Below are 12,920 nucleotides of genomic sequence, written 5' to 3' on the forward strand. Positions count from 1 at the left end.
GCCGTGTAACATTTTTTTGATGCAAAACTTTAGTTAAAGTGCATAAAAAAAATAAATTTTTGTGAATATCATTTTGATAAATCAACCCATTAACTTTTCATTCCTATTGTAGAACATAGGTAGGGTTGTAAATCAACTGGTATACATACTGTGCCGTCTCATGGATTTTAAAGGCCATGCACTGCATTATTTATAAGGACCTTTATACATATCATTTACGTATTCTCTCATTTTATAGAATAAAAAAAATACCTTTTATAATTAGCAATTCCAAACAGAAACACAATATCACATTATAATCATTGGGTATTATGATATGAATATTTAATACTAGCAAAAGAAAATTGAACTGAACCCTTAAACAAAACTAGGCCCTGTTCGTTTGAACATGTTGAACACCCTCAAATCCGGCCCTGCTCATGAGCTACAAAAGTTTCACCCAAAAAGCTCGACTCGAGTTAAGGTATAAACTCGAGTTAAGCTCGACTCGAATATTGTAAACATGTTTTTCATTGATGGGAGTGACTGTTTGGTTTGTTTGAGTGAATTGAATTTGAAGAAAATGACATGGTTCAATTTTTACCAATATGTAAACATGCTTTTCATATATCTTGTATAGATATTTGGTTAAGATCACATATAAATTGCCCGTTATGTCGTGCTGAAATCGTTAGTAATAACGTCGTTAGCACACATGTTTTGATGGAAATCAAGTTAAGGGATTCTAACGAACTGGGTGAAAGTTCTAAATTGAGGGTTACTGATGAATGATGAAGATGAAAATAGTAACTATGCTATTGATGTTGATGGAGATTTAGGGATTGAATTGGTCAAAACTAAGTTACCAATTAACAAATGATATATCATGCATATTACTTCTCCAAAGAGAGAAGGGTAATAATCGAATTCGAGTTTGTTAAGATTGATTGATGGTTTTCATGAGGTGATCAATTTCTTGGAAATATGTAACTTATGGCAAAGAAAAGATGAGCCTAATTTGTGTTAATTTTTTGATATTTCATGGAGTGGGATGTTTAACCAAGGGAGATATCTCAAGAACACTCCAAAGTGCATAGTCATCAATAACAACAATACTCAATTCTAAACGCGATATATATAAGAGATGTGAGATGTATATAGTTCGACCTTTAATTACCTGATGCTAGAAACTGCTTCCATCGAAATGTGCATAGTGTAATAGTCTAATATCAAAATAATGTACAATGCATATAAGCTATAGATTTGTGTTGTCTTCTTGACTAATCCATAAGTTATGTTGAAGTAATTAGTATTTCAAACGGATTGGTACATATATGTATGGTTGCCATTGTTCCTAGCTAGCTATTAATTCTCGTTGGTCAATTTAATGTTGATCTTTGACATATGGTCTACCAAGTTAATTTGGTTTACCCAATTGCGTAAAACATCTCATCTACCTAATTAAGTTTTTTTCATACGAAAGTAGCAAGTAGTATTATTAGGCAATGCCTGCGAATTACAAATGTTTTAACGTTGTGTAAATTTTGTAAAGAATTTATTTATCTATTTATTATTATTATTATTATTATTATTATTATTATTATTATTATTATTATTATTATTATTATTATTTGTAGTATATAAATTAACTTTAAAGGAAAAATGCATCTGATCTTTTTATTTTTCTTTGACCGTGTTTCGTCAAGGTGTACAAAATTAGTATATTGATTAATTATTGTATGGTTTGCTTGATTGTATTCAATGTTGACGGAATTTGATTGATCCGGCTTTATTATCCGTCCCGACTTTGTTATGTGGACCTCCTAATTTGTAGTAGGAATACAGTAAAAATAAATTTTGGATTACCTTGAATTAAGAATTCCGTAATGGCTTTACTACCGGTTGTTTAATGTTTTTCATTCGGGACCGGGAATAAATTGATGATGAAATTCCAGGAAGAATAGAAAGGTGTCAAGATATTAATAGGGGGGGTGCATGGTGAATTTGTCATGTTGTATGTAAAGGCTTCCATGTGTTGTTTTAGTTGTTGCCAAGGTCCTACCTACCCAACTTAATTTTCTATTTATCTCTCTTATTCCCCCCTGCCATACTTTCTTGGCCTAATTAGCCCTCTTCATTTTTGTTGTACTAGTTTGTTGCTTTTTGTTGATTTCAGTCCAGTATCCATAGAAGGTAAGGTGCTGCATGTTTTTCTTGCTTTTTATTTAGAATAATATCTATATCTATATAGGGGTTTTTTTATTTATTTTAATTTACATAATAATGCTATACAATAACATACTAAACATTTATATGATAAATGTTCTAATTATTGAGTGTTCAACTAGTTTTTGACCAATATTTTTTTGGAAAGTGATATTTCTACAATAGAATTCTGACATTTACAACGAATGTATAAATTTTTATGTACAGAATACAACTGCATGATGCAGGTATTGTTGTAGATGACAACAAAAATGTGTTGTAAGAATATATATATATATATATTGCTTTAGGGACAAATTCTTGTAACATTTGGACACAACTAGTAGTAAAAAGATACTAGTTATTGTGTTTTTTCGAGAAGATATATATATAGAAAAAGAAAACAGAATTTTTTCTATTTTATTTTTCAATTAATTATATGTTCTTTTAAGGTCTTTTTAGAAAGAGTTACATTTATTTGATGAATTTGGTTTGAATTTTTTTTTCCGAAAGTATGCGTAAGGCCTCTCCCTAAGGGCTCGTCGATAGCCTTTTCGACCAGCCGTTGACGACGAAGACATTGGGAGCGGGTCGTTGACATGGGGTGTCGTCCGGTGGAATCGTTCCATCGATGGGGCTTGACGAAGAGAGAGAGGGGAGAGGTGGGTCAGGCTTCAACTATTTTATTGTTTTTTGTTTTGTTTATTTATAGGTATATATATAGTGTATCGATATATATGTATATGTATATACATAGTTGCAGGGATTATTCAATGAAGAAGACAATGACAAATAAAATATTTATATTTAATATAATTTTTATTTTAGCCCCTAGACTTGTAGTGGTTGATAGAAAAGGACTATTCTTTAAATCAGAGGTGGCTCAACAGTACTATAGAAACTTGGCGATCGCTTTAGGCCCTCAAATTTTCAAGGTCTCAAAATTTTGTAAATTAGACTTAGTGTTTGAATTTTGGATTAAGTATCATTATATAATTTGCATTGCAGTAACGCCTTTTTTATTTTTGCATCAAAATCTGCATATTTTTTTATTACTTGTAGTTCAATAACAAAAGACGAGTTACTTGTTTTTTTTACTTTAGTTTATATGGTAATGAACTAAGCCCCCAAAATTAATCTCGTTTGAGGCCTCTAAAAACTTTAAGCCACCACTGCTTTAAATTTATATACTTTTTGTTTATGAATAAAAATTCATATGATGTTTTGAATTTATATAATAGATGTATTTTTTTAAAAATAGTTTTACTTAATTTTGGATATATAAAATAAAATAAATAAAAGTTGTGGAAGAAGGGTTATAGGGAGTGAGTGTGCAAGAGGTGGATGAAGAGAGAGAAAAACTAATGTGACAGTGTGAAAGATGTGTGGAAGTGGGGTAGATTGCTCCCTTAGGGAAAGGCCGAATAACGATATAGAGTATCATCTCAAATTATTTTATATATTTTTTTATACACGTTGAGAAATTAAGTGAGTACGCGAGAAAAGAGAATAACAGAATCCACGAGGGGTTATTAGTCTTCTTTCCTGTTCTTCTCCTTAACTTAACTTTTACGTTAAGGTCATATGGCTACAAGAACATTATAGTAGAGGCCTAGAGGCTAGAGGTGGCAATTTTTTTATTTTTACTTTCTTACTTGTTTAAGTGTTCACAAGGGCTAATAATTTATCTATATCTCATATAAGAATTTAGTTAAAAGGAAACATGTTAAATGAAAAATATCGCTTAGAAGTGTATGCTTAGCACAAGCTCTTAAATTGCTTTATTCAAAAATTCAGATTGTAGTAGTAATCTGGTTTTTTTTAGCATAACTAATACGAGCAGTGTATTAGTTATTTAATTTATATTTATATGATACGTATATACTCTTAGTTGATCCATTATTTACACCCCAGCTGAAAATGATCCATCTACTTTTACACACCAACCCATCTGTACCTGGCTTGTGACCCAAATGCTCAATCAATCATGCCAAATGTAATTTACACCTACTTTTTTTTTTTCAAGAGAGAAAGTTGAAAATCTCCTTCAATTATATTGCTCTTTCTATATGCTTCAAAAACCAGAAAATCTATTGAACTTGCAGCAAGTTATTTTATAAATATTTATAACAAAAAACAATAAGCTAACATTAATTTTTACTATAAAAGTAGAAGTTTTACTAATTCTCTCAAGTCTCCTTGATCTATCAAGAAAGGTGCTCTTCATTACTTCATTATGTATCTTTGACAGTGCGTTCAATATGTATACTTACAGAGTTGTATATGTTCTAGTATAATATGGTAGCTCTTTTTAATTACAGAAAACTCACCTGCAAAATTTAAAAGTATGGATTCGGTACGTACAAGCAACCCACAATTAGAAGAGGATGATAAGATGAGCAAAACCATGAATAAAGTCCTGCTTGCTTTGAACTGCATACTTTTAGCTATAGGGAACTGTGGCGGCCCGTTGGTGCAACGCCTTTACTTTTTAAAAGGAGGAAAAAGAATTTGGTTATCGAGCTGGTTGCCAACAGCCGGTTGGCCATTTATCATAATCCCATTAATCTTTTCATTTTTATATCAAAAGAGATATGGAAGCCAAGAAGCCAAATTTTTTACTATGACACCAAATCTCTTTCTTCCTTGTGTCGTCATTGGAATTTTGACTGGTTTGGATGATTATTTGGCTGCATATGGTGTTTCTTGTCTGCCTGTTTCAACATCTGCTCTTATAATTGCAACCCAATTGGCATTTACGGCTGGATTTGCTTTTATTCTAGTCAAACAAAAGTTATCTGCTTTCACAATCAACTCCATATTTTTACTATGTATTGGTGCTGTGGTTCTTGCTCTGCATTCCAGCACGGATCGTCCTAATCATGAATCGAGCATGAAATATTATGAGGGGTTTTTCATGACATTGGGAGCCTCAGCTTTGTATGGGTTCATTCTACCATCAATTGAGTTGACTTTCAAGAAAGCTAAGCAGCCCATTACTTATACTTTAGTCATGGAGATGCAGATCATCATATCATTCTTTGCCACTGCCTTTTGTACTATCGGAATGCTAATCAACCATGATTTCAAGGTACATCCCATAGGTCTTTGAGTTAATTATATGATAATTGCGTCTTGAAGTCACATTAAACTGTGTTTAGTCCTCACAGAAAAACATATTCTACTTCTTGGAAAATCAGCTTAATATCAGTTTGTAACATAACTCATTACCTATTAAAAAGTAACCTACAAAACCCACATGTGCTCATTATAAGGACTTTTGGGAGATAAGGTCTTGAGTTCAAGTCATGCCTCCAGCGTGCCCCACTGTGTTAGAGGAGTTTCCTGGAGCTATCCCTTGTAAGATGGACAATGGCCAAAGGCACGTGGGGTCAAGGGTGTCTCCACCAATCTACAACTTTTGGGAGATATTGAAATTAACCTATTTTAGGTCACATACTTACATCTAATAATCTGCCTCCTCTCACACAATAATGTACTTTAGGTTGCCTTAATCAGAATTGTCAAACACACAACTATCATCTTATTCTAACGATTTCAAACCGCAGAAGCACATCTAAATAGTCATCCTTTTGCAGTTGACTTTATAATTTTGATTACTTAAAACATGATATAATCTCTTTCAAAACTCAATTCTAAAATCTCCTCACCATTTTGTTTAGGCAATTCCTCAAGAAGCAGAGAAGTTTGAGCTCGGTAAAGTGAAATATTACGTGATTTTGGCTGTCTGTGCATTTCTCTGGCAATGTTTCTTCTTGGGAGCAATTGGAGTCATTTCTTGTGCCTCCTCTTTATTGTCTGGAATAGTAATTGCTACCCTGCTGCCTGTGACGGAATCTTTAGCTGTTTTGTTCTTCCATGAAAGATTTCAAGTGGAAAAAGGACTCTCTCTTGCTCTATCTCTTTGGGGCTTTGTTTCTTACTTTTATGGAGAGCTTCGACATATCAATAAGGTAAAGCATGACCACTCACTAGCTCGCTCATTGCCAGGGCCGTAGGTTTGTAAAGTTTGTTGATGCATGCCTTGTACAATTTTGAAAATAAAGGCTGCAACGATTAATACTAGATAGAGAGAGTCCATGTTTGTAATCATAAAACCAGAAAGAGTTACTCATCAAAAAAGTAAGACCCGTGTAACATTTTTTGATGCAAAACTTTGTAGTTAAATCGCATTAAAATATAGTAATTATCAATGAATATCATTGTCAACCCATTAAGCTTTTTTTTTTTTTCCGTGTTGTAGAACATAGGTAGGATGTAAGTCAACTGAGCTACTAAAGTTTCACTCAAAAAGCTTTCTAAACGAGCTTAAGCATTGTGCGTAATTTGTAAACTTGTTTTTCATTAATCTTGTATTGGTACATGGTTAAAATCAAAACCAGCCCGTTATGTCATGGTAGAATTATTAACAAGAACGTCATTAACACGAACATTTTGATGGAAACCGAATTAGGGGATTCTAATGAATTGAAGCAGATGATGAAAGTTCCAAATTGAGGGTGGGAAAAACCAGATGATAATGGTCAAGATGAATAGAGTAACTGTTCTGTTGATGGAGATGGGTATGGGGTTACACGCACTGCATTGATAAAAAGGTCACCAAAAAAATGATAACGATTCACCAAAGAGAGAAGGGTGGTGATCGAATTCGAGTTTGTTAATTAAAATTCATGGATGATATACATTACACTCTATTCTTGAGTTTTTTGTTTTTATGGAGTAAGAAAAGAAATGATATGAAATTCCTTTGAATCTTCATTCTTGAGTTTATTTTATAAAAGAAATGATAAAGAAGGATAGAAAAAAAATTGGATGTTTTAAGGCTTAAAGTTTTCTTGCCAATTTGGCATGACTTGGCTAGAAAGGGAATGTAAATATATAAAATTATCACCTCACCCTTCAACTTACATCTAATAATTATTTAAAAAAGGCTATATTTGTCAAATCATACCTTTTTTTTTTCTTTTCTTTTTCTTCCAATTTAACTCAAGAATGTAATTAATTCTTTCTTTTCTTTTCATTTCTTTTAATTTTCATAAAACTTAAGAATGCATCATATGTATACACTTTCTTTCCCTCCCCTCTTCTATCCAATCTTATCTATTCTTTTCTTTTAATTATAAACTCGAGAATATAGCGTAGGTGATCAATTTCATGTTCTGGGAAATTGGTGATGTTATTTAGGCAAAGAAAAAGTAAGCCTAATTGATACAATAATTTGGATGATTCTATTGGAGTGAGATGCATGTGAAATATCTCAAGTAAACACTCCAATGTTAATCATTGTTTTTAGGTCATTTTAAGGGGCAAAGGTGTAGTGAAAACCAAAATTTAACACCATTTTGATTAGTTTTTTAGCCAATGTCAAGTTGCCATGTATCTTCTATCCTTTTTATTGAAAAATGTCAAAAATTGTCAAATTGTGAGGGTGTAAGGGAACTCATGTGTCAAAAGACCAAAAATTTGCCAAAACTCATCACACACACAAAAGGAAAGAACCGATAAGGAAATAAAAAGGGCCTCAATCATATCTATTAGGCCGATAGACTCCATGTTAAAACTTGCCAATGCCAAGGGTGTAAGAGAACTGATTTGCCGAAAAGCATTGATGGAAACAAAATGATTACAAAGTTTCCCCGAATTATTCTTAGGGGGCGTTTGGTTCGAGGGAATCATTGAGAATGAAAATATAATAAAGAATAGAAATGGTAGAAAAGAGAATGAATATTTGGAAAGAGAATAATTACATTGTTTGGTAACAACAGAGAATCATAATAAGAGAAATATAAAAAATAAACAAATTAATATGAATTTTTTTTTAACAAAAACTAATTATAATATCATAATATAAATAAGTAAAATTAATAATTAAATACATTAGAAAAAAAAGTTAATTTGATTCCATTTTCACCATTTTAGGAAGAATCATGAGAATGGAAATGATTCCCCCTTCTACCTCTTCATTTCCATTATCTTGTGTAACCAAATAAGGGAAGTGATTCTCATTCTATGTCCACACTTTCCATTCCACCCTACCAAACACCCCTTAGTTGGTACTAATCTCATTGCATATTTTCAATTTTCCAATATATTTATTGAACTTTTGTGAGTTTTTCAAAGTTGGGCCATATTGGTCCATTAAATATGGGATGTTAATTATATAAGAAAGTTGCAAAAAAAGATAATATGAAATGGAGAATATGGTAAAAGGAAAGCATTTTGGAGGGTGCAAAAGTGCCAATTTTATCCATGTTGTTTATGTTGATTCTGATCTTTTCGTACTAGATTTTGTGTACTCATAATCGCCTAAACATCTCACCCACCATACATTTTTAAAGATCATCAACTTGTGTGTTGTGGTATAATTATATATCTGAAAAAAATGCGGCTAAAGGATTATACCCATGGAACTTGGTTTCTTCTTGATCAATAAAGGTGACATCTTGATCAACAAAGATGCTCATTTAACGGTAGGACTTTGTAGTCTTTTAAGTGCATCTTTTACTTATCAAGTTTTTTTTTTTAATCATCTGCATCTATGTTTCAAACAACTATGCCGTGTGTATGAAACTGTCGAGTTGTTTCTATTATACATGCATATGTTTGCCTGATCCTATGGCTTGTAGACTGACAAGGTTAAATTAGTGGTAGCTAATTACTTGAGTATCACATTACCAGATATACCTTTTACCCAACGTATAGATGTAACCGGGCACATAGTACTGATGCAAAATTAACTTGAAATTTTAAGACATACAAAGAATTTGAAAGTTGGCTACACATAATAAAGAATTATTACAGCCACATTTTAAATTATGCACTTAATCCTAGCTAGTTAAGTATGTTTTCTTCTTCTTATGAATGGTCTAGCTTGAAGTACTGAATAATTGCTTTAAGTTAAGAGGAAAATCAAAGATATGAAAACACTAGCTAGCTACTATCTAACACGATGAACAAAGGCACGAGAAAGGGTAAGCTTTCATTGAGCAGCATATACTCATATAATGTAGCCATAGCCACCTGTGGTGACTCCTTGCTTCAACGCGCTCTACTTTGAAAATGGGGTATACGATCGATTTTGGATATAAGTTGACTAGAGTCGCGCTTAATTTCATCTTCAACTTGGCTGAATAATACGGAGTATAAAATGTCATTGTAGCAAGTGATGCAGATTTGTATGTTTGAGACTTGGCATAAAGAATTACTTAACTGGAAAAAATATAGTTGGAAAAAATATAGTTGTGTTGATAGTTGCCTTCTAAAGACCGTGCATTCATTGTTCAAAACGAAATCGTTTAAAAAAACAATGTTGGCCGGCAATTGAGTACCTGTTAAGCAAAAAATGTACTATGCAATATTATTTACTATTTTTAAAAATATATTTTTTTTATATCTTAAAGTTCATCATTTAACTTTTTTGATACATTAAACGAAAAAATGTCACGCTCAAACCACCAAAAACAAGTGTGAAACAAGCTCTTTTCATGTTTGAAAGTTGAGAATTTCACGCACATCGAACATGTTAAAACACGATTTGCTAGCTAACTTAATTTATATAGGCATCGATTTTATCATGTATTTAGTGATTAGAAAAACACTTCTTACTAATAGCGGGTTAATCTTTGCCATTCAAAAAAAAAAAATAACTGGTAAATCTCTTATAAAAATAATAATAATGGGGTAATCACTTATGATCATAGGGGTAATCTTTTGTTTTTTATGTAAGAAAGAAGAAATGCAACAATATGCTTATTGTCAGCTTGCTTTTAGTATATGATGTATGGTTCACATATAAATTGTCCTTTAACACCTCTCAAGTGCCATTGTAGGAATAAATTATGCATGATTTGATGGAAACAAATAGTGTTTTTAATTAAGTTTTGAGGATTATAGAAGATGTAGCTAGCTAGTTCTGTTCATACTGGGATTCGATTTCTAGCTGATGAGAATATTGGGATTGAATTTGTCCAAAGTTAAGAAACAAGGAATCCTAACAATTATCCAAATTGAGAAAGGGTTATTTGAGAATAATTGAGAATAAAAAGAAAAGTGAGAACAAATTTAGGTCATTTATTTTGTTCAATTTTTTTTCTCTTCAATGATAAATCATAATTTATTTATATTATTCAAAATGTTTTATATCATAAACCGTAAATTGTCAGATGAAAAAAAAATATATAGGTAGTCTTAACATTCCGTCCTCTTTCAATAGAGATGCAATTCGATATACTTTTAACGACTTTTTAATTTTTTTTACTTGTACTTATGTACCTACACATGTGTAGGATTTTTGTTTTCACATGAAATTTATTATATGATCATCTGTACACAACAATGAAGGTTAAGGGCGGAGCTTGTCAGTCCATGGCGGAGCCATAGTGGCTAAGGGCGGAACACGTTAGATAGATAACCCATCACCGATCACCCCCTATGACCTATCACCCTCTATGACTTATCACACTATGACCTATCACACTATGACCAATCACCCTCAATGACCTATCACCCCCACCAGCTACCCTTTATAAATTTCGTTAAGGGCGAAACCCGTTCTGAATCACAATTTTCGTTCAACCTACACATGTGTAGGTTATGTGTAAATACCAAAAAGAAAATGAAAATTAAAATGTCGTCAAAAATATATCGAATTGATATCTAATGAAAGAGGGAGAAATTTTAAGACTACCCATACTTTTTTTTCCTTTCATCTAACGATTTACGGTTTGTGATATAAAACATTTTGAATTATTTGGATGAATTTTCTTATTTTATAAAAGAGAGAAATGATGAGACAAAATGAGTGGCCCAATTTTGTTCTTACATTCCTTTTTTGTGAGTTATCAAAAGAACTCACCCTCATCCGAATTAGTTTCAATTGATGTACTGCTGTTGAAGAATATATTCAAAATGAGAGAGAGGCTCGGATTTGATGTTATTCAGGGTTATTCTTAAAGATCGACGTAGAACAGCCACTAATTCATGAGCCCAATTTTCTGCCGTAGGATTCTTGGGCCTTTTAAGCAACACAGTCAGAATATTAGATTACTCTAGCCTATCAAAAATGCAGCCCTCTATAAATGAACAACAGTACTAGAATATGTTTAACAAGTTGTCTAGATTGACAGTGGTGTTGCTTTAAGTAATCTTGGTTAATTCAATTAAAATCGTACGTGGAAAAATCTTTTTAGATTCCTCTGTTTTCTTTCCTCACATTTTCAACCTAAATATTCCTCTGTTTCTTTTCGAACATTAATATTGGGCATATCCTAAATATTAACAATTTTGTGTCCCTTTCAAATATGTGCCCTGTCTAGAGGTCACCCCCCCCCCCCCCCAACCCAACCCCGTCCGGGCCTCCCCTGAATGTGAAAGTGTGTGGTGTATACATAAGCTTGAATAACACAATAACTACTGAATGTGAAAGTGTGTGGTGTATACATAAGTTTGAATAACACAATAACTACTAACCTTGACTTGTTAAGTATTTCGAGCTTAAATACAAGGCTCGAGCACGATGATAGTTATACCTAATTGAGACGAGCTTGAGTTCAAGTTACTCAATAAACGCTCAACTTGGTTGCAGTGGTATTATGAGTATTTCATAGAAACCATTGCAGTTAGCATAAATTATTGAGGATCATTAGAGTTCTCTTTATATCTAGATCTGAGATCAAGAGATTTCAGTTTTCCTCTTCGGTTTTGGCTTCATCTTGCTGTTAAAAATACTTTTTCAAAGGTAAAGCCCTAAGCCAGAGATCCTTCTAGAATCAAACCTTTGAATAGAGATAAGACTATTTAAGTTATGCCTCCTTCTACTAAGAGTCTTGTTATTGTTATATACTTCCTTTTGACCTATGTGGATTTGAAAATCAAAGAACATGAATGAAAGTTATTAGTGTTGTTTGTTTTGTAGGAATGGATATAAAAATTAGGAATCAAACCGATAAAATTAAAGACTATTCAAAGCAAGCCTTAGAGATGGGTCTTAATTCTAAATGCCATCTTTTTCGAATGTTGTATAAAACCCTTACCATAGTAAAACTAAATTATAAAGTGAACACCTTCAACTAGTTTTTTCTTTTTTTTTACATTATCTACTATGAAACCCCGTCTTTGTTGCTTTTAAAAAATGGTTGTCTCGTCGAGTTTTTTTAAGAGATGAAGAATGAGTGGCGTGAGGTCTTTATGTTTTTAATTTATTTATGTGTGTGGAAATATGTGTATAAATTAATAAAATATAAAAGGTGAGTTAAGAAAATTAAAAGTTAAGAGGTATTATAAAAAGTAATGTGTTAGTTAAATTTTAGTTCAAAAAATAATCAAATAAAACTGACTAACTGAGATAACAAAACTAAAAAGAAGAGAAGTAAATCAAAGCATTTTGAAGGGTGGTTATTAGTTGCCATATTTCCTCTAAGACAATTGTTGGTCATTTTTAAGTTACTTTTAGGTTGGTAGTTTGGTTTACTCATATAATTACCATAAGTTTATTGAACTAACCTTTATAAATATTTATTGATTGATTGTTAGTTTACTTTCTACTCTACTTGATTCTTTCAAAGATTCAAGTAACATGAAACGATACTTTTTGTTTTGGAATATGTAAAAGGCATGAAACGATACATTTTGTTGTTGAATATGAAAAATGGAATTATGCTATAATTACTCGTACTTTTTACAATATTTCTTTTAAAAGACAATTATAGAGGGACAAT

At 32.0% G+C, this 12,920-nt stretch overlaps 1 protein-coding gene across 2 annotated transcripts; it reads left to right on the forward strand.

The window, feature by feature from the left end:
- Positions 1 to 4,509: 4,509 nt before the first annotated feature.
- On the forward strand, positions 4,510 to 6,919 carry LOC122594572 (purine permease 3-like). Of its 2 annotated transcripts, XM_043767011.1 has the most exons (3): positions 4,510 to 5,275; positions 5,868 to 6,158; positions 6,659 to 6,919. In XM_043767011.1, the coding sequence occupies exons 1-3, from the start codon at positions 4,532 to 4,534 to the stop codon at positions 6,674 to 6,676; spliced, it is 1,053 nt and encodes a 350-aa protein (XP_043622946.1). In that variant the 5' UTR covers positions 4,510 to 4,531; the 3' UTR covers positions 6,677 to 6,919. The 2 variants fall into 2 exon arrangements, with proteins under 2 accessions (XP_043622946.1, XP_043622944.1); XM_043767009.1 differs by lacking the exon at positions 6,659 to 6,919 and having other exon boundaries at positions 5,868 to 6,506.
- Positions 6,920 to 12,920: the final 6,001 nt, after the last annotated feature.

The sequence above is a fragment of the Erigeron canadensis genome, chromosome 3, assembly GCF_010389155.1.
Source record: "Erigeron canadensis isolate Cc75 chromosome 3, C_canadensis_v1, whole genome shotgun sequence".
NCBI lineage: Eukaryota > Viridiplantae > Streptophyta > Magnoliopsida > Asterales > Asteraceae > Erigeron > Erigeron canadensis.

Excerpts from the sequence above, each read along its gene's own strand:
- LOC122594572 (XM_043767009.1), top strand. The coding sequence starts at position 4,532 with ATGGATTCGGTACGTACAAGCAACCCACAATTAGAAGAGGATGATAAG. Across the intron at positions 5,276-5,867 it reads TAATCAACCATGATTTCAAG|GCAATTCCTCAAGAAGCAGA; the intron begins GTACATCCCATA and ends CATTTTGTTTAG.